At 38.6% G+C, this 23,540-nt stretch overlaps 1 protein-coding gene across 1 annotated transcript; it reads left to right on the top strand.

Annotated features, from left to right (window-relative positions):
• The first annotated feature begins 549 nt into the window (after positions 1–549).
• Positions 550–21,538, top strand: LOC130911980 (voltage-dependent L-type calcium channel subunit beta-4-like). The gene is made up of 14 exons (XM_057829686.1): positions 550–6,110; positions 12,104–12,223; positions 12,297–12,419; positions 12,526–12,647; positions 14,125–14,177; positions 15,703–15,722; positions 15,845–15,925; positions 17,006–17,064; positions 17,191–17,291; positions 17,358–17,509; positions 18,212–18,307; positions 20,548–20,718; positions 20,896–20,934; positions 21,021–21,538. The coding sequence occupies exons 1-13, from the start codon at positions 6,072–6,074 to the stop codon at positions 20,923–20,925; spliced, it is 1,167 nt and encodes a 388-aa protein (XP_057685669.1). The 5' UTR covers positions 550–6,071; the 3' UTR covers positions 20,926–20,934; positions 21,021–21,538.
• The last annotated feature ends 2,002 nt before the right edge of the window (positions 21,539–23,540 follow it).

The raw sequence follows: 23,540 nt of genomic DNA, 5'->3' as shown, positions 1-23,540 counted from the left end.
CGTGTGGTTCTGGGATTTTTGCTCACCGTTCTTGTTATCATTTTGACACCACGGGGTGAGATCTTGCATGGAGCCCCAGATTGAGGGAGATTATCAGTGGTCTTGTATGTTTTCCATTTTCTAATAATTGCTCCCACAGTTGATTTCTTTACACCAAGCGTTTTACCAATTGCAGATTCAGTCTTCCCAGCCTGGTGCAGGTCTACAATTTTGTCTCTGGTGTCCTTTGACAGCTCTTTGGTCTTGGTCATATTGGAGTTTGGAGTGTGACTGACAGGTGTCTTTTATACCGATAATGAGTTAAAACAGGTGCCATTAATACAGGTAACGAGTGGAGCCTCGTTAGACCTCGTTAGAAGAAGTTAGACCTCTTTGACAGCCAGAAATCTTGCTTGTTTGTAGGTGACCAAATATTTTCCACACTAATTTGGAAATAAATTCTTTAAAAATCAAACAATGTGATTTTCTGGGGGGGGGGTTTCCCACATTGTCTCTCATGGTTGAGGTTTACCCATGTTGACAATTGCAGGCCTCTCTAATCTTTTCAAGTTGGAGAACTTGCACAATTGGTGGTTGACTAAATACTTATTTGCCCCACTGGACATACATTATGAGGCAATAACAAAATAGTAACGCACAGGCACTATGGAAACTAACTTTAATCAGATTACTGGGGTTAATGACAGCACTGATAGAAACACATAGTGCCGTAGCATGCTGGGCAGCATTGAGTTTTTTGGGGGGAAGATACAGTGTAATGTGGTGTAATTTAGAGATCAAGTCGCAGTTGTTTGAAGGTTTATGATTACATGCAATCAATGGTAATTCCCGTTAGCTCATCTAACATCATCAAAACCTTTGTTAAATGAAATATTATGGGTTGGGTTAAAATTTTGGTCAAAATACAACATTGGTTTAATTTTATTTTAAATTTTAATGAGACCAAAATCTGGAAACACAAATCTTGATCCTAATTTGGAGAACTCGGAGAACTTCATTCCTCCTATTTTTTGATGGCAACAGAACGAAAACAGATGACACAACAAATAGGGGGTCACTGTAAATATCTATATCAGATGCAGAAGCATTCCGGGGCAATGTTAGCAGGCTGGAGTTGTTCGGGACAGGATGGAGCATTTGTGCGGCTCTCCTATTGATCCACTCTGCCAGACTCTGGTTGCATTGTCAGGGGATGTTATGATCCACCTCTGCCCGGAATGCTGCCTCAGCTTCCCTTTTGCATGAGGGGTGAGGTGCCTCCAATGTGAAAAGAAATTATTCAACTCCCTTTAACACGCTAATTTTACGGTTTCGTCTTGAATATGAAATGTCGACAGGAATGTTAACTGATTGATCAATTTTTTTTAGTCCAGGTGTATGGTATTAACCCTCGACTTTACACGGTGATGATGCGAAACCAAGACGCAATGATTGTGTTGCAGAATGGGCCCACCGGCCTCCAAAGTTGAAGGATTCGATTGCGGGCTTGCTCCTCAACCATATAAATGGAAGACTCTCATTACAATGACGTCACCACTCGCACACGTTAGTTTGGGCATGCGCAGTAGCCGCTAATAAACATTCAAAACTGTAAGCATGGCAGAACATTGGGTTTAATTGACTGTGTTTATAATATTTTTTATTTAATCAATTTTATGTTTGTGTTTTGTGACATGCAACTTAAAAAAAAAAAAATATCAAGAGCCAAGTATCCTTATATGACCTTACATTGCATGTTCACCTCTGGTTGACTTAGATTTTTTCAGTCAGTGTATTTATCTTTGTTTTTTGTTTTTTTAGGCCTCTTTTGACAAGTGCTAAAAAAAGAAACAATCACACACCTGCGTGACAGTATCAAGAGAATAAAGCAATACTGCAAGATATAACACTGAACTCATTTTTTTTTTTATTTCCTTCGTCTTCTCCATTTACGAAGCTTAGTTCTCATTCAGGTGACCAAGGTGGTGTTTTTCAAGATGTCTGAGCATGTGTCAAATCTGTTTTTTTTCTGGTGGGAATTCATCAAAACCCAGTAAACTTTGGCAATACGCTAACCGAAAAGGAGACGAGCTGGCAGAATGAAGGTGAAAATTTTGGAGGGGAAGTGAAAATGAGAAGAATTAGAAAAGTAAAGATGGAGAAGAGAAATGAGACAATGCTGAGCTATAATTAGACTGACTGAAGAGTATAAAAAAAAAACAAGAAAAGACTGTGCTAATCTCATTTTGTGCCATCTTTCGCTTAATCCTCTTGTCATCAATTCACTTTCTATCTTTAACAATGGATTAACAGCAAACGAGTATTTCTAAATGTTATTTTCTCTCTATTCTCTTCTCTTTCGCCTTGTCTTTATTCTCTCGCCAACCTCACGCTTGTTTGGAGGCACTGCACCCCCAACTCCTGCTTCATGTTCAGCCCTAATGATGAAAATAGTCACCGTGTATTGTCCACTCCAAAGGCTGTGATTGTGTGTATGTGTGCTTGTGCGTGCCTTTTTCATGAAAATAAATAAATAAATAGATAAACATTTCAGGACTAAAGCCCTGAGACATGTTCTGCTAAAAGCTGTGGTGGAGTGCACTTCATTTATAAGCAGCGACCTTAAATGAGGCTGATGAGAGCATACCAGCATAATGGACACCAAAGTAGGGTCTTCGGTGCCTCAGGCCTGGGGATGAGCCAGCCCAGCTGTGGAGGCTGCTCCTTTGCTTTAAGACAGGGGTGTGCAATATTTTTCCTCCAAGTGCTGTGCACTGAATAATGGAAATCTGCAAGGGCCATTTCATCATTATTTAGATTGCATTAGTTAAAATCAAACTAAAACCAATCCATGAAGCAATTTTATATTGTGTTTTTTAATAGCATAGTTGCTCCTTTTTTGTTGTGATATCAAACATACAGCCTGTGGGCAGGAACTGACGTGCCAGAAGAATGTAATTGTGTGCCAGTCAGGGACATAATATTTCGTTATTTACTGTACTGTTATTAGTTACCTATCATGGAATTCCACTTTTCTTCCCACTGTTTCATGCATACCATAACTGTAGGAGAAAAAAGCGTGTCACCTGGTGTTTGTGAAGTTTGTCATCTATGCGGTTTGTGATTGGATTCCAATCGCTTTTGCAAGTCTAAATAGTCTGCAAATGAGCAGATTTGAAATCGTCAACAGTATCACGGGAGCACGCAAGAATCCGGCCACTTTGCTTTTGATACATGCCAATTCTTCTTAGCAGAACTAGATGACTGACAATGCATCTCACTCCTGCATTCAAAGACTGCTAAAAAAAATTTTTTTAAGACAAATCCTAAAACACTTCAAAACAAGGATTTTATAGTGTTCAGGCCCATTTCATGAAGAACGAATGTAAATAGTACGTAATACGGACATTTCCAGGTTCTCTGACTCTGCCAAACCATGGCCAAGCCTTGCAAATGGATATGGTTGTGGTTTACTAGAAAACGTAATACGATGAGCCATACTGGTTTCAAAACGGATGTGTGAGCCATTCAGTCAAGGGCCTGAATGGAATGATTTCAAAAAAAATTGTTTTTGTTCCATCTGCGTGCTCGTGCATCGTGGGAAACCCTTGGTTAAGTATATTTCCCAATGATAGATCAGAACCTCAAACTGAACCATCGGATCGGGTCAAACCAAACAATTTCCAATCTATGAGCCATATTTCAGATTGTGCCAAATTGTACATCGTTAATGGCAAACCAAATGTCATTCTTTAGCAGCGCTTACCAAATGACAAGTACAGTGATCCCTCATTTTTCGCGGTTAATGGGTATCAGAACCTGCCTTGATAAGTGAAAAACCACAAAGTAGCGCACCCCCCCCCCAAAAAAACATTTATTTTTTCTTTTTTTCGTGCATTCAATATATTTATTCTGATTTAGCATTGGAAATAGATACATATAAGACCTGTTTTTTCACTTTTTTCCCCAAATTGTGATTTTAAAAAAATGCCATATACATTGGTACCTCGACATACGATCGCTTCAACACACGATCTTTTCGACATCCGACGTAAAATTTGACTCGCCATTTGTTTTTACATCCGACGCCATGCTCTAAATACGATGATCTATGACAGCACCGCAGTCTCTTTGTTTTCCCGCAAGACGGAAGCACGCCATATTTTCTTGTGAGAGAAATAAACATGAGTTCCAACAATGTTAGTGCAAGTGGTGAAAAAAAAAGATGATGCTTACCATAGACCTGAAGATGGATATGATAGAAAAATATGAGCGTGGGGTGCACATCCGTGATATGGCTCAACAATCCAGCCGTAGACTGTCTTTCATGGTGGTCCTCCTCCGTTCGTCCGTCTTTATAAGTTAAGGTGGCAATTATTATTGTGGTACATCACCAAAGAAATCGCCAGCTTCGTCAGGTTTCTAATCATTTATTCCATCAACTTGTGCAGCACAAAACGCCTAGTGTCCCCCGCAGCAAGGTAAACAAAACGAACGTAAAAAGGCTCAATCCGTAAAGTCAGCCATGCGATGCGTTCAGGTACACTTTCGCCTCATTAGAACCCGCTTTGTTACATTATTACAGGTAATATTATTATTAGTATTAATATTATATTATCATTACAATTTTTCTTCATAATTTATTTGTTTTGCTCTTTGTAACTGATATTTGCAACCGTAACATCAGTATTTATTAAGAATTTAGTTTAGGTTTTCCAGCTGTGGAACAAATTAATTGAATTATAATGTATTCTTATGGGAAAATCCTGTTCAACATACGATTATTTCGAGGTAATTTTAAACAAGTTACTGTCCCACCAAATTATTTTTAAACAAGAATAAAGTGCTGTACTGTAGTAGAAAAATGCTTGGCTTTATTCAAATGCTTCTGTTACCTCCCTTGGCTGTGAGTCTTGGAGTGACATATGGAAATTACAAACTGCTCGGGATCACTTTTAACACGTTTATTGCTGCGAACACAACACGTCTGGCTGCCTCGAACGTCACTGCACACACATACATTCATTCCAGCGTGCGCTTGCCTATCCCCCTGCCCGCGCATGCGCACACAGAGCCTGTTTGTTCCAAGGCAGCACTCGCAACACTTCATTGAGTGAGTCTACTCAAATCCTCTCACATACACACAATGAGTTGCCACAGCAACTGTTCAACAAGTTCAACGATGATTGACGCATGTGGCCCTTTTGAAGCTCGTGACTCTGGCAAGATGAAACACAAACATTGTTCAACATCGTTAACTTACTGCCGCAGTGCCCGACAAACAAAGAGCAGGGAGGGAGGGAGCAAGACTGAGACTAAGCGATCGGCTTTTTTTTTTTTTTTTTTAAATTGAAAAAAAATCTGCGATGGACCGAGGGCGCGAAGTTGCGAGGGATCACTGTAAAGGAAACATATTTGCAAAAAATTACTTTTGAATTGCTGTGGAAGTGTGAAATTCCACAACCAAGTACAGTGAATCTGGTAAATTTTCTGTGAGCAAGCCCTTCTCTATTTTACTGTGCTCGTAAGCTCAGAACTTTGCTTCTAGGATGAGGGGAAGGAGCCTTTCCCAAGCAACTAAACAAAAGTACTGACACGTACAATGAACAAACTAATCATTCTCACAGTATGGGACAATATACAATAGAGTCTTTCAAATGTGCGAGAAAGCCAGAGTTCCCATACAAACCCAGGCAAACACAGGGAAACATGCAAACTCCATATACGATTCCAGTAGGAAAAAAAACTTAAATCTGCGAGCCAGCTGTGCCAACTACTTGTTTACCGTGCTCCTGGGCATCAAAATATGTCCCTTTAATTCTAGAAGTGACACCAGAATGTCCTGAATGAGGGATTGGCTGCCACATATAGTAGCAACGTGTGATGCTGCACAGTCAGATGCTCGAGATTTTCGATCGGGGTGGAGCTGATGCTGATGCTGAGCTGTACACTGAGCAGCCATCCAGTCGCTGCATCACTTTTGTGTAGGAAATCACTGTAGGGAAGGAAGCAATGGCAGCAGTGAAGCACTTAGGCTGATGGTGCCTCCCTCCATCTCCCCCTTGCAACCATAGGGGAGGTGGGGGGCGATCATGTCTGACTCCAGCGCTACAGGACTGATCTTTAACAAGGTATGTTGTGATGTGCCCGTCTTTGTTGCATCGCTCTGCAGGCAGACTCATGGTCACGAATCCCCCCTCGCTCTCTCTCTTCTATATATAGACCAATTCACAATTAAGTTACACTTTCTTGCCAGTGGAAAATGTGTTTTCTGACGGTAACACTCGTAAACCAGGTTTTTGACCAAAGCACAGCAATTGAGAAAACATGGTAGATGGCTTGAATGATTTTCGCCTTACTCTCTGGCATCATAGTTTGAATTCGTCAATGTCAATCGAAAAAGTATTAGCTAAACTTTTTCAATCGGAGTCCCAGCGTCTCTTAATTTAAATTGGCACTTTAATAGTTGATGGGAATGCATACATAGGTATTAAAAAAAAAAACAACAACAACTAGTAATTCCAGAAATAACAATTAAAAAAAAATACTGGCTGGTTGACTTCCAATCTGCTATGATAGATGCTCTTACTACCTCTTAAACTGGGCTATATTGGATATATTTTGAAATGTTCTGTTGTTTGGATCATTGCCTAGATATGCTCTCTTCAAAATAAATATATATCAAAATAAATATTCACATTCCCTGATAAACATCTTGTTGTGAATCATTTTCTAAACAAAAAACCTCAAAAATAGGTGCAATTTTAACAGTACAGTTGTACCTCTAATCTGATCGCTTCAACACACGATCTTTTCGACATCCAACGTAAAATTTGACTCGCCATTTGTTTCTACACCCGACGACATGCTCGAAATATGACGATCTACGACAGCACCGCAGTTTCTTTGTTTTCCTGCAAGATGGCCGCACGGCAGATTATCTTGTAAAAGCAATCAACAGGGGTTTAAATAATATTCGTGCAGGTGGTAAAAAAAAAAGCAAAAAGGTGATGCTTACCCTTGAAATGAAGGTGGAAACAATAAAAAAATATAACCGTACTGTGCGCATCCGTGAACTGGCTCGATAATACCGCAGTAGAATGTCTACTCTCAACGGTCCTCCTCCGACTTCTGTTTGCCAGTATTTATAAGTTAAGGTGGCAATTATTGTTGAGGTAACATCGCCACGGAAATTGCCAGTTTCGTCAGGTTTCTAATCATTTATTCCATCAACTTGTGCAACACAACACGCCTACTGTCCCCCGCAGTTGAACAAAATGAAAGTTAAAAAGTCCCATCTCACTCTGTCAAGTCAGCAACGCGATGCGTTCAGGTACTACGCGAAAACACATTCGCCACATTAGAACACGATTCGTTAAAATATTACAGGAATTATTACTATGATTATATTATTATTCCAATTTTTACTCACAATTTATTTGTTTTTCTCTGTGTAATTGCTATTTGTAACAATTCCAGCAGTATTTATTAAGGATTTAGTGTAGATTTTTGGGTGGAATGAATTGATGGAATTATAATGTGTTCTAATGGGAAAATCCTGCTTGACATACGACGATTTCCAAACTAGGTCCTGGAACAACAGTACAGTACAGTACAATGAATCAGTGTTTTCGTTTAGATATAAGCAAATCTCAGTGGATTGCCGTTATAAAACAACTTGCTCCATCCATTCTACTTTTAGTTCATCATATCATCACAAAAATTAATGATGTAAACATGATTTTAAATGTACATAATTTTACATGTCCATCTTGAAATCATGACACCTTCTACTGTCTCATCACAGCTTGCAAACCAAGGGAGGAACTTTTCAAAATGAAAGTACACTTATCCCTCCCCCTTCTACCTCTATGCATCAAAATGCATTGGGAAGCATTTCATTACAGTGTCATGGAGCTCAACATTCCCATTCACATAAACTTATCATTAAGTATGCAACTTTACATAATCTTATGTAACTGCACATGGGATTGTCTAACAAACATTATTATGATACGATACAAATAAAAGCATGCGATTCATATGTAATGTAAGAATTAACTAAAATGTGCCTGTCGACAGAACAACACCATGGGCCATATTGGACCCCTTGGGCTTATATACAGTACATTGTAAGATATATGATTTTGTGGGGGGTTTTTTTTTCATTATAGGTCATTGAAAGCCATTTCTTTTCTGCCACCTGGAAGTATCCCCCCACTTACTGTTTACAAAATGTTTACAATCTGGCAGCTAAGCACTTCTTGGTACTCCTAGGCTTCTTTTGGACAGCTGTCGGCTTTCACTAGGCGTCTGGCTGGGACTCCCAGGTGCTGAATTGCCTTTAGTTGCTGTCTCCAAGCTATCTCCATACATCATATGATCATCTGAGTTTGTGCTCCATTCACATGCATCCACTCAGAATGTCACTGTTGTTAAACAAAAGTTGGAACAAAAATACTTACCAAAGGATTGAAGATGGTTGATTAGTGTTGTCATTTTTCTGGTGTAAATGATTTTTGGTAGAGTTTGCATTTTCTCATCTTGAAATTTAAAAAAAAAATGTGAATTCATCTTCCCCTCATTCATTGTCTTACATAAGGGTGCCAACCGTGCCTTTCAAAAACGGAATTGTCCGGTATTCAGAAACAAAAGTACATGTCATTTATTAAGCTTACAAGGGACACGCTCAGTCCCATATTATCATGAAAATCGAAAAGTGTTTTATTTGTAGAACCAAGAAATTGGTACAGTACTTTTAAAAATATGGAGGAAAACGCATTCTCCGACCTCTCCTGCTTGAAATCAGCTGACAGAAGAATGACAATGACATCTCATTGGTCGAGGAGGTACTGTAGCGTGCCATGAGGAAAACGGAAGACAACATAAACTGATGGCCAAAAGTATTGGCACCTTTAAACTTATTGATGACACTGCGCACGGTAGACAGAGGAACATTCAGGTCTTTGGAGATAGACGTGTAGCCTTGAGATTGCCCATGCTTCCTCACAATTTTGCCTCTCAAGTCGCCAGACTGTTTTTTGGTCTTCTGTCTTTTCTCCATGCTCAGAGGTTGAGTCAACTTTTAACTAGCTGCAAGTATGATTTATGAAGTTATTGCTACCACCTGTTCTGTGCCACAGGTAAGTAACAGGTGCTGTTAATTACACAAATTAGAGAAGCCTCACATGAATTTTTCAGTTTCATGTTTTTTTCCCCCATTTTCTTTTGTGTTTTTTCATTGGAAGCAAACTCAATGAAGATATTACTACCAAAGCATTTGTAATTGTAATCATTTTCTGGGAGAAATTAAGCATTATCTGACATAATTGCAGGGGTGCCAATACTTTTGGCCAGCAGTGTAAGAGTGTGGGAGATAGTGTGAAGCGTGAGTAAAACATTTCTTTTCTTGCTCTACCTTTGTATTTTATTTTTACTATTTGTATTATATTTTTGTCTTCCGTCAATTTCGTTTGCATGTCCACATTATATTTGGTGTGGTCATTTGCGAAACTGTTATTGCTGAGGGGACTTTGAACCCACCTCAGCGTTTATGCTTACACGTTAAAAAAAAAAAAAAAAAACGTCCAAAAACACAGACACACACACAAAAAAGGCTTGGGACTTTAGGGGTGAAAAAAATCATACAGTTTTAAATTTAGCATTGCAGACGTTAATTTATTCTAGTATCAATTGTATTAAATTCTAATATTTATAGTATAAAACTACATAGCTGATATCACTCAAATATGTATCTAATTAATTCAGTTTTGAGTAAAAATATTATATTAACTTAAAACATAACCTTTCACATACAAAAAAATAATTAAAGGATGACCGTTATTAGGCCGGCATGCTCTACCAATGAGGTGTCCCTTATATTTTTTTCAGGGAGTTGGCAACCCTAGTTTGACAAACATTTGGAACCATCATGACACTCACACAGTCTACCTACCATTAATACACTATTTGATGTGTTGAATGACTTTTCAAATGGATCTCTTAGAGATTTGAACTGTTTGACATTAATGCCTTTCGTGTGTCCTACTAATCGTCACACTTGTCAAAGTTATTTGTATTTTCTTGTTTTATACCCAGTAGGCGTTTTTTTCAACATGATTTGAAGCATGCTTGTCGGTCAAGTGTAGTTCATTTAGCCAGTCATCTTCGATAGTATTCTGTCCATCTGCTTGGTTTGTGTTTTGTGGTTGTTTATCATTACTTTATAAATTCCTGCCTCAACCTTTAATTTAATGTGCTGTAGACCTTGTGAAGGTATTTTTGGGCCAATTGGTTGCATACAACAGCATGTATATATATGTTACATTACATAAATATGGCGGAAAACACTCAAGCTCTGAGACCCCCCAATTTGGCCAATAATCAAAATTGTCCTATATGTACATGAGCAATACATCATTGGAAACCTTAAAATATTTATACTATACTATATTTTCTGGGGAAGAAAAATTTTGAACAGGAGGACATTTTTTGACACTTTATAAGTAGGTCAAATCAGGTGAGTGAAAAATAGCTGAAATTTTAGGGATTAAATTCAAATACCATAATATTTTAATTTTGCAGTGGGCATTAAAATATTTTTCAATTATGATTGAAGAATGTGAATGCAAGATATTAAGAAGAAAAGGCTCTATATGCATAAAGGCAACATATAAATGTGAGTACATAACACTATCTATTTATTGTATTTAGCCTTGAAGCCTAAGACCTAGGCTTTATGATTTAAGCATCAAATGTATCTAATACAACGATATCATCTCATAATTAGCTTCCAAACAGCAACAAGGTCAAAAAGGTAATGGACAGCATGCTAGTCAGTTAGCCTGCTGTGTCCATAATTCTCGCGCTCCCGTTCGACTGTCATGTACTGTATGTCTTTTTGTGGCTTTTCGGTAACTCGAGGTGAGAGCATGAGAGAGCATAATTAAATATAACATGATTTTAACGAGACATTATCGCCCTTGTTTCGATCCAAAACCTCCATGTAGCATGCATCAACGAGTGTCAAGACGCAGCTGTGAATGGCTACAGCCGGACTTTGTGGAGATTTTATTGGTGAAACACTGTAATTCACAGACAACATGGAGTGGTGATATTTTGTTTTTCAAATATTTACCCTTTAAAAAAAAAATTTCCCAATTTTACTTTGTTTGGATCAATTATTTATAATAATATTTTTTTAAAGATGGGATGATTGCTAATTATGAAAGCTAAAAATGATTGACATTTTGAATATTAAATATAATTACTTACCTTCTTTTTATGGCTGGGTTGAAACAAAAGAGGTTGCAGAGTGTCTGTAAACGGGGGTCTCCAGGTAAAAACTGACAAATTAAAAATGGTCCGGGGGCATAATGCGCCATGAAACTGCTATGGCAGCATATAGACATATTGTTCTATCAAACACAACAGTTCTTTTGGCTTAAAATACAGCAGGTTATTTTGAAGAGGCGTGCAAGAGCAGAAACTGCTTTTTCAGCCTTGTCTGTGTTTCCCGCCATATAAGTTACTTGTAAATCAAAGTACCACTAGGTGCACATGATTATAGACCAACATGAACTATGTATGTGAATGAACCAAGCACTTGGGCCTGCATTTTGAATCTAGACTTTGTGTAGGTATGTGTACATCGTGCACTAGCACACTAGCACAAGCCAAGGCAACTACAGTAGCGAACCCGGAGATTCGCAGTCCGAAATCATGTATGCTTTATTATTTGATTAGCGTTCAATTTTTTACGAACAAAGAAGTGATCAATTTATACACAAACATGGAAGTTCCACAAACTGTGAGAGAATAAGCAAGTTACAGGCCTTTATCTCGCACCATTGTAGTGGTGATATGGGTCAAGATGTCAGACCCATTGAATTTCTATTACACACGATGACTAAAACTAGCCCTACTTTCCTGACATTAAAAACCACGATATATTTGTTATTACTTGCCATAGTATAATGATCTTTGTATTATTGGAATCATGCTGTCATGCATATTTGAAATACTGTATACCTATTTTGTTTGTGTTCTGTACATTTTATTCAGGTATTTTTTTGGTCTCATACCTACTATGCTGTGTGTCACTCAGTTTAAATTTGTCCTTTAGGGTTCAGCCGATTCCTACACTAGTCGACCCTCGGATTCCGACCTGTCCCTGGAGGACGACCAGGAGGCGTCTCGGCGCGAAGCCGAGCGCCAGGCTCAACTGCAGCTGGAGAGAGCCAAAGTCAGATTTGAATTCTTATCTTTTTTATTGATTGAAATGTTCTAGTTTTTAAAAATAAATTTCTTGTGAACAGTCAAAACCAGTGGCCTTTGCAGTGAAAACCAATGTTAGTTATTGTGGGGCTCTGGATGAAGATTGCCCAGTCCAAGGAGCAGCCATTAATTTTGAAACCAAAGACTTTCTGCACATTAAAGAGGTGAGAGGCCAGCTTTCTGTAATTACAATGTGTGCTTCGTTTTTTTTAGCAAAGGAAAATGAATCTTTCGGGAAACTCTGAGCAGCATGCATTTCCTGTCCTGCAGAAATACAACAATGACTGGTGGATCGGTCGACTGGTGAAGGAGGGAGCAGACATCACGTTCATCCCGAGCCCTGTCAAACTTGAGGCCATCAGGATAAAACAGGAGCAGAAGGCGGCGGCAAGGTTAGAGGCCACACAGTCAACATTTACATTGCGGGAAAAACTGCTTGGACTAAGTGCACAGTGCATTTTATGCGCAGCTTTTGTACGAATTATTTAGAGTGTTTTGATTTTTGTAGGAGCCTGGATAAAATTTAATTACAGTGATCCCTAGTTTTTCGCGGTTAATGGGGACCAGAGTGATTTTTTTTTTTTTTTTAAATAAATGTTTTTTAAGTACTTAAAATGTAATAATTATGATAAGTTTTAAACATGTTACTGTCCCACCAAATTATTTTTTAAACAAGAATAAAGTAGTAGTTGAAAAATTCTTGGCTTTATTAAAGGCTTCATTAAGTAAGTCTACTCAAATCCTGTCACTTACACACGATGAAGTTTATGACTCTGGCAAGATCGAACACAAACATATGGCAACATCGTTAACTTTAATAAGCAACTCCAGTGCAGTGCTGCAGTGCCTGACGAACAAAAAGCAGGGAGAGGGAGGAAGGGAGCGAGAGTGAGACTACGCCAGTGGTCTCCAAACTATTCCACATAGGGCCGCTGTGGGTCCTGGTTTTTGGTCATACCGATCAAGTACAGACCTTTTCACCAATCTGGTGTTTTGTAAGTGTAATCAGTTGATTGCAGTCAGTTGCTGCTTGTTTTAGTACAAACCACATTGGTTAAAAGGTCTGTACTTGATCTGTATGAACAAAAACCAGGACCCACAGCGGCCCCCGAGGACCGGTTTGGAGACCCCTGGACTACGCGATCAGCTCGGGGCAGCTCATCTGAATTTTTTTTATTTTTAATTTTTTTTTAATTAAAAAAAATCTGCGGTGGACTGAGGGCATGAAGTCTGAAATGCGAAGTAGCGACAGATCTCTGTACTGGATTTTTCAGACTATAAGTCGCAGCAGAGCAGGGGTGGTGCTTTGAGGGGCGGGGAGGGGCTGGGTGTGGTCCTGGCTATGCGGATGTACCTAGGCCCGGGCCTCTAGGGCCTCAGGGTGGGCAGGGGTTAAAAAGCATGTCTGAGGATATGTGGATCTGTATTAGTGTGTTTAAGTGAGCATACATATTACAGCTAGCATCAGACTTTTCATTAGCACACACCCTCCCACCATCCCCTTTTTGTTTCGCTGACAAAGTTGTGGAAAATTGAGGAAGTGAATGTTTGTAGTGCCAAGCTAAATCTAATATGCAAAACATTCTCTACAAAATAAACTTCATCTACATCAAGCCATTTTGCATAATGGCTGTAAATGTGGATAAAGTACTGTAAAAAGCACTGTACAGTTGAAGCTGTTCGATGTGACAAAACATTGTTCTGTTATATACATCATCCACCTGCTGTCATTGCCCCGAAGTAAATTTTCCACATTTTAATGAAGGTTTCCTTGTTGGCACGCATTGTCTCGTGTCTTCCCGGCTTTTCTCCAAATTGCCACCTGAGGGTGATTCGTCCTCTGACACTCAAAATGTTGTCTCCCTGCAGGAAAGGAGGCAACGCGTCATCTGGAGGCTGGAGATCCACGCCACCATCTGCAGGTATGTAGAGCTGGAGGAATCCTGTTACTGAATCACTCTTCCTTGGGGACTGATTGCCTCTCAAGCGACAGCTGTACCAGCCTCTTAACAAAATACATGTTAACAGGAAACTTAGTTTATTGCATGTGATGCATGAAATAACCCCTAAAACACCATTCTTTGTTTTTCCCCAATAGCACAGTCATTGCAATAATGCAAAATTAGTCAAAAATATGAGTCTAATTTCTTATAAAAAATATCTCATCACCCTTCAAACAAGACGCAATCCCTTAACAAATAAAATGTCATAAATTTAAAGATGGCACGGCTTATTTTAGGACAATACATATTGAAAAGCTTTTTTGCAAAAACATCTTAACATCTGATTTAAAACAAGCTTTTTGATGTCATAAGATTTTCACGATTTTGTGTTATTTGAAATAGACAATCCTCTTGTTTCGACGAATCGATTTAATACGTTTCAAGAAAATAGATCCTTCATCTGAATTTTTTTCCTTTCCTAACACACTTTTTACATTGCAACATGACAGATGCGGGTAAAACTACATTAACTAGAACTCAACTCAACAGACTCGAGTGAAGGGCAATGATGTCTCTACAATTATACTTCACTGGGATGTATGCACATGTGATTATGGAAGGCGCTATTTGCATGTTTTTTCCAGTCTTGTTGATTATACAACATACCGAATGGCCTTCAATAATCACAAGTACATCATTGAAGAAATATGTAAAATAGCACCGGGATGAGGCAATGGAGCAAGTTACCAATTAACATGTTCTGAAGAACAGTTCATGCACTCAACTGTTATTCATAATGATTGAAATTATTACTTTTTCTTTAATACTTGAACATTTTCTCACTAATCACAAGTACATCATGAAGGTCATGTAATAGTACAATATATAATCAATAAGATTGGCAACAACCATGAAAATTCAATAATCACAGTACATGTTCGCAAGCACATTCCAGTGAAGTATGCTTTTAAACATACAATTGCTCTTCACAAATGAGTTTTTTAAATAGAAATTAATGTAGGCAGAACAGTCATTGTCATGTTGCAATGTAAAAAAATTATGTTTAGACATTAAATTTGCTCTTCTCAATAAATATGCGGAATGGTGGCTGTTTAGCGCATCTGCCTCAAGGGTTGGATTCCAGTCTCTTGCCTTTGTGTGTGGAGTTTGCATGATCTCCACGTGCTTGTGTGGGTTTCCCCCTCGGACTACAGTTTCCTCCCGCATCCCAAAAATGTCCACGGTACATTGGACACTCTCTAAATTCTCTGTGAATACGAGTCTTAAGGGTTAGACTCAAAATGTTCTCGATCCATTGACAGATATTTGAATTTTTTTAATTCATCTGATTTTTGTAATTCTGTTCCTTCCTTTTTTTTTTTTTTTTTTTTTGAAAGCTTAATTTTACAGTGTTGTGACAGGTATTGTTAATGCTTTTTTACCAAAACAAATAATGATTTGCTTCATGAGTTTTGTACTTCTTGTCTCATGTTTGTTCTGAAAGCCAAACAGAAGCAGAAACAGGTTTGTTTTTCATGTAATAAATGCATTCCTATGGATGTCGTTGCATCATTCATTTATATTATACAATTTGGTGTAATGTGTTTGTGTCATCATTTCTATGTATTGGTCTTTATCTGCTGTAGACTGAACTCGTCCCCCCATATGATGTTGTTCCTTCAATGCGGCCTGTGGTGCTGGTTGGACCTTCGCTGAAAGGCTATGAGGTGAGACAATTGCAGATTGACCACCTGCAAGCAATATGTGGAGGACATATACATGTACTGTACAGTGTTTTAACAGAAAATAACTTGCTGACAGATCGTTTAGATTTTTTATTAATTAAAAGTAATTAAGTGGCTATCATTTTCTGCACTTCAATGCCAATGCTAATTTTCTAATTTTTAATGTACCATATTGGCCCGTATATAAGACAGCCATGATTATAAGACGACCCACTGGTTTTCAAGACTCAAGTTTGAAAAAAGACTTTTTGAACACCAAATTTTTATACAGAAAATAATTACAGTACATCCAAAACAAATGATTATAACAATATATTTGAGAGAAAAAGCATGTTAATTTGCCTCATTCAAATCTTAATATCTGAACATTTAAATATGTAAACTAAAGTGCCATCACATTCGTAAATGAATGGCTTCTGGTTTTTGAAATGTAAATAAACCAATCTATTGTGATAAAACAACAAAATTGCAATAACTGCATTAACCATCAAAGTGAAGTAAAACTGTAACTGTAGTCTTGAAACAAATCTGAATAAAGAAAAACATTGCAATGAAATAATGCAAACAAACTTGAGAGTAGCTGAGATCTGTCATGACAGAACATCGCTTCAATGATATCTGGCGCCATCTAGCGTTGTGAATGGGTATAATGTCTAGAGCGCGAAAATAAGACGATCCCCTCTTTTTCAGTCCTATTTCGATGCAAAAAACACCGTCTTATATTCGGGCCAGTACGGTACTTAAATATAAGTAAATGTGTCATTAAACATGAGTCGATGGATTTGAATTTAAAATATATAAATATTTATATATATATATATATATATATATATATATATATATATATATATATTTGAATTATTTTTGTCATGTTCACATCAGTTGTGCACTATTTTTAATGTGTCTGAACTTTTTTTAATATTTTTTAGCAATATTTGTATTTGCATATTCCTTTTCTATAGTTTTCGTGGAATTTGAAATTCATTCTACCCAACTCTGGTATAATGTGATAAACAAAAAGTTGAAGCAAGATTATTTTAACTTCACACTATTTGTTTGCAGGTGACAGACATGATGCAGAAAGCCTTGTTTGACTTTCTAAAGCACAGGTTTGACGGCAGGTGGGTAAAAGTTGTTTGTCTAATAATACTAATAGATCATGTATAGCCACGAGATTGCATGTTTGCTGCCTAATGAAGCAAAATTGCTGCAATGGTCATTTTGTGACAAGATGCTTTGGTCTGTAGGATCTCCATCACACGTGTGACTGCTGACCTGTCACTGGCCAAGCGCTCGGTGCTCAACAAGAAGGCTATTATGGAGCGATCCAACACACGGTCCAGCCTCGGTGAGTAATGATAATGTCGTCCTTTGCTGTGAATGTTCACATAACCCTTCTTCCCGTGCTACTCAGCTGAGGTTCAGAGTGAAATTGAGAGGATCTTTGAGCTCGCCAAGTCCCTGCAGCTTGTCATCCTGGATGCAGACACCATCAACCACCCTGCACAGCTACTCAAAACTTCTCTGGCCCCTATCGTCGTCTACGTTAAAGTGTCCTCACCCAAGGTAAATCACAAACGCACCCTATGCACTGCCACTTTTTCAGCTTACCTTTCGGCTCTGGCAGGATTTTAAAACAATTTGGGGTTTTTTTTATGTTACACTTGAACAGTATGCACTGGCAGGCATCCAAAACTCTATTGTATACAACATTTTCAAAAGTCTTTTTCATGCAATTGATTTGAACCTCCAAACGAGGAAAGAAAAACCCCAACTGGGAAAAACAGGAAATCTTGAGAAGGCCCACAGGTGGATGATCTCCCTTTCAGGATGACAGCAATGGATGTCAAGTGGGCAACATTTATCAAATTGAATTATACTATATATCAAAGAAAAAAAAAACATTTGAAAGTCCATCAGTTATTTCAGGATTGAGCAGCAAAATTTTACCGGACATCCATTGTTTAATCTCAATGAGACACGCCTCCCAAATTCTCCAATCGAGTGGGCTATTTAGTTTTGAGGGGATGTACTGTATAGTTGGGCATAATCAGCATCACAATGAACGTTAATGTTTGTTTGCAAATAATACTGCCTAGCGACAGTATATATGTAATATTGAAGGCCATGAAATTCTATTAACAAGACTTCAAGCAACGACAAACAAAAACTACAAGAACCCTCCAAAATCTGGAAACTGCAACCCTGGACTTAACTTTTTTTGTATTTTCTTTACATTTTGTATCTTTGTGTGGGCTGAACTTCCAGGTTCTGCAGAGGCTGATAAAATCTCGGGGGAAGTCACAGAGCAAACACCTGAATGTCCAGATGATGGCAGGGGACAAACTTGCTCAGTGTCCGCCTGTATGTGCTTTCTGCTTTGTATTTTCATATAATACACTTAATAACCCCCACATCTTTCCACCTTTGTCCAAGTCATCCATTTATTGGGCAAATCTGGATATCGACAGGTCACAAATGGCACAAATGAATGACAAAAGCAAAAAAAAAAGCATTAATAAACATTCAGAATATTTAGTTGTAATTAGAAAAGATGGAATCATTTGGACCAAAGTGTAAAGAAATATTGGTTTCGACTTATATGCCTGTAAAAAAAAAAAAAAAAAAAACTTTTTAAAGTTTCTATCAGAAGACAGCATATGAAAAGCTAATAGATATCAACTCAAAATAGGTGTACTTATGAAGACAAATTTGAAAACATTTTGCCACCCTACCCACTTATACTGTTAACTGTAACTGATGAAAATTAATGAAAAAAATAATTATTTTTCAATAATGTTGATTTAGAATTACACCATACCAAATAAATACTCACACGGCTGGCCAAAAGTATTGGCACCCCTGCAATTCTGTTAGACAATGCTCAATTTCTCCCAGAAAATGATCTCTATTACAAATGATTTGGTAGTAATCTTCAATTATTTTGCTTGCAATGAAAAAACACAAAAGAGAATGGAAAAAATGAAATCATTATCATGTTACACAAAACTCAAAAAATGGGCCAGACAAAAGTATTGGCACCCTCATCCAAATTCTTGGTAGCACAACCTTTAGACAAAATAACTGCGATCAACCGCTTCCGGTATCCATCAACGAGATTTTTACAATGCTCTGCTGGAATTTTAGACCATTCTTCTTTGACCAACTGCTCCAGGTCTCTGAGATTTGAAGGGTGCCTTCTCCAAACTGCCATTTTCAGATCTCTCCACAGGTGTTCTATGGGATTTAGGTCCAGACTCATTAGTGGCCACTACAGAAGTCTCCAGTGCTGTCTCTCAAACCATTTTCTAGTGCTTTTTGAAATGTGTTTTGGGTCATTGTCCTGCTGGAAGACCCATGACCTCTGAGGGAGACCCAGACTCACACTGGGCCCTACATTATGCTGCAAGTTGTTGATAGTCTCCAGACTTCATAATGCCATGCACACGGTCAAGCAGTCTCGTGCCAGAGGCAGCAAAGCAACCCCAAAACATCAGGGAACCGCCGCCATGTTTGACTGTGGGGGCCGTGTTCTTTTCTTTGAAGGCCTCGGTTTTTTTCCCTGTAAACTCTATGTTGATGCATTTTCCCAAAAAGCTCTACATTTGTCTCATCTGACCAGAGAATATATTTTCCAAAATGTTTCTGGCTTTCTCAGGTAAGTTTTGTCAAACTCCAGCCTTGCTTTTTATGTCTCTGGGTCAGAAGTGGGGTCTTCTTGGGTATCCTACCATAAAGTCCCTTTTCATTCAGACGCCGACGGATCGTACAGGTTGACACTGTTGTACACTCGGACTGCAGGACAGCTTTAAGTTGTTTGGATGTTAGTCGAGCTTTATTATCCACCATCCACACAATCTTTCACTAAACTCTCTCATCAATTTTTCTTTTCCGTCCACATCTAGGGAGGTTAGCCACAGTGCCATGGGCTTTACACTTATTGATGACACTGCGCGCGGTAGACACAGGAACATGGTCTTTGGAGTTGGACTTGTAGCCTTGAGATTGCCCATGCTTCCTCACAATTTTTCTTTCCAAGTCCTGAGAAAGTTCTTTGGTCTTTATTTTCCCCATGCTCAATGTGGTACACATAAGGACACAGGACAGAGTTTGAGTCAACTTTAATCAATCTTAACTGGCTGCAAGTGTGATTTAGTTATTGCCACCACCTGTTATGTGCCACAGGTAAGTAACAGGTGCTGTTAATTACACATGATTTTTCAAAGATGCCAATACTTTTGTTCGGTCAATTTTTGGAGTCTTGTGTAAAATGATAATGATTTAAAAAAAAAAAAAAAAAAAAAAAAAAAAAAGAGAGAAAAGAAAAAAAAATGTTCCAATCTATTTTGTGTTTTTTCAGTGCTAGCAAAATACATGAAGATATTACTATCAAAACATTTGTAATTGCAATCATTTTTGGAGAAATTGAGCATTATCTGACAGAATTGCAGGGGTGCCAATACCTTTGGCCAGCAGTGTAGGGGTGCAAGGTTCAGATGGATGGATGGAAGGACGGATGGATGCACATCGACTACATAGTACATATGAATAGATTGATTTTTACAGTTAAGTATTTGCTGATCCTGTTTTTGTGGGCCTACCAGGAGATGTTTGACGTGATCCTAGACGAGAACCAGCTTGAGGATGCATGCGAACACCTGGCCGAGTATCTGGACATTTACTGGCGTGCGACTCATCTTCCTTGTTCTGCCCCTGTTAACCTAGCCCAGGACCAAAATGTGATCACCCCTCCATCTGCTAATTCCAGTCAACAGGTAAGACAACAAGAAAATCAACATTGTGCTTATCTTAACCCAGTACTGTGGCCCATTCCCTGACTACTGCTCCTAAGCAACCAGAAGAATAGGGGGGGCTTGTATACACGGTCCCCTGTGTCGCACCACTAGCTACCATATTATATTACTAACTAGTTGCTTGTATTTATTTTCCAGTTCTCTGAGACTCAAGAGTTAATCGAGTAAGCACTTGTGGTGAGTCTTCCGTTCACTCCTTTTTGAACATTTGACGACCTTGTCTTTTTAATGTTGCAATGTTCCTTTCTGTCCATCTCTGGAAGACCAAGAGGGGCCTAGTGTGCCACCGTGGCGAATTAGCAGCATCTCCATACTCATTGCGAATGAGGACAAACGGCATAAGTAGCAGCAGGAAGCGGATGCAAGTTGGGGATTGAAGGGGGTCCACCCATAACCCCCCACCTCACCCTTTCCTCCCAGTGCCCCAGTCAGTACTGCCCCTTGCTCCTGATGCCATGTGACAACTCAGGGTCGCTTTCTGCACACTTTCTGATAACCTTCTGCAACACACCGACACGTACGCAGTCTGGCGCAATGTTGTACACCGTGGTGAGGGATCCACTTTCCGGTCGTCTGTCAGTCAGTATGAAGCCCACTACACACGTAAAAATTGTTGGGAACATTTCCCATGTACTTTGCTTACACTGTACACAGTATAACTACTACTACTGTTTCTACCCTTACCACTATCATACTACATCAGTACTATAACTAATTTACTAGATTATCATTGTCGCTATTTCAACTAATACTAATAGCTATCTCCAATAGCCATCTCAATAATTGCTATTACTATTCAGTCCTATTTTTTTGCTTCAAACTACTACCACTACTATTACGAGGACTAACCTCCAACACAAGGGGCATTAAAATTACTACTCACTTCTACTGTATACTATTGCTAATACTACTCCTATTACTAGTTGTGTTCTAGTAGTTGCAGTTGTAGTACCAATAACCGTATTATGGCTAATACTATCAGCACAGGTCATTTCTTCTAATTACTGAGAAATAAGACTACCACTAATATTAATAAAATGATTACCTATTCCTACTAATAGTAGAGCTCACGAGCATCATTACTATACGTTACATTGTTACTAGTAGTAATGGTAGTACTAATACTAGTATGAGTAAGTATTAACAATACCGCTAAGTTTGCCTGGTACACCAGACTCACCGCTGTTCCAGCTATTGAGTCAGGCCACCATTCAGCGGATACAATTTCCAGGGCGGAGCAAGCTACAGCAAACAGACAGCAGAGTGGACCAATCAGCGACGGGCAGATATGACGTTAGTAAAACGACGAGGGCAGGACGAGGGACTTGCGTGCGGAAGTAAACATACGAGGAGAGTGGAGTTTATTCAACATGGCTAGCGCGAGACAGACTGTTGTCAATGACTCGTGTCGATGTGTTTTTGGTAATTTAAAACTGATTTTACCGTGGATTGGAACATATTCTCGGCTCTCCCGTTCGCCTTCTATGTTGTTGTGGAGACGACTTCCGACGCGGAAGAGTGACGTTGCTCGTAAAGAACACATCACGCAAATAAACGAATCTGATTTGTCGATAGATTTTGTACTTGCTCGAGAGGCCGTTAATGGGCTGGGTCCCAGACTTTTTTCTCAGTGTTTGAAAAATACAGGGAGAACAGTCTGGCCGTGCCAGGCAACCGCTAAGTACTCTTTAACTACCACAATCTTATTACTTACGTAATGTCCCTATGAAAACTAATAACTATTGTCCACTAGTACTAATCTAGCTACTACTAGTGGTACTACCAGTACCATCAACTAATACTATACTTACTACTAGTAATAGTAAAACAATTACAGCTACTACCACTACTACTAAATGTTAACTAACTACAATTAGTTATACAATGACTGGTTACCTGATATTATGCTAACTACTGATACCTCTACTCCCACTAATACAGGTTGTTGTTTCAGCTTTTGGCTCCTAGTAGCACTGGCTGCGACTTTGAAACTGCAGCACACACAAGCATTTTTCTCCTGTGTTCCATTGAAAACTTTTGACGTGTGTAGCGGGCTTACGACGACAAATATGTTGAAGGCTCTTCACTCTCACCTATAGACCGTGAGAGAAGACATTCCGACTGAACCAAACATTTCCTGAAAACGGCACATCTTGTTTCTACCCTCAAAGATGAAATCTCAAATATTTCTGAGTCACTCAATCAATTTCTGATGTGATGTAGCTTTTTTTGTACAGTCTGTTTTCTACACTTAAGATACAGTATGTAGTAGCTGATCACGTATTTTCTGCACACAGCGATGCATGTCAAACAGACTCGCAAGGGAAGCCTTCACGCTATTTGTCATGTCATGGATGTATAACTGCCAAATGCCTCACTTAGAAGTCAATAATTACACTTATATTACATACCTTTGATCATATCCATTATACTTGCACCAAAATCAGAGAAGAAAAACATCAAAACACATTTAAAGCAACATGCGTTTTTATTGAGGTTTTTCCAACAAATCACATAAATGGATCAACACATTTTTAAAATTATGATTACGATTCCACCATAAAAAATGCTTAAAGTCAGACAAAAGCATTCATAAAATACAACTCAGTCAATTCCAACTCGATTTGTGGGTGATTTAAACCACTAACTCTTCCTCAGCTATTGTGGTGGATTTTGGACATTTTACTGTATGCCAGGTAATGACTTGAAATGTATATATTGAACGTACTTAATTTGTGAAAGTATTTAAAGTATAAAACTGTTATATGACTGATTATATCACA

This window comes from Corythoichthys intestinalis, chromosome 2 (assembly GCF_030265065.1).
Source record: "Corythoichthys intestinalis isolate RoL2023-P3 chromosome 2, ASM3026506v1, whole genome shotgun sequence".
Classification (NCBI taxonomy): Eukaryota; Metazoa; Chordata; class Actinopteri; order Syngnathiformes; family Syngnathidae; genus Corythoichthys; species Corythoichthys intestinalis.
This window is presented reverse-complemented; position numbering and strand designations above follow the sequence as displayed.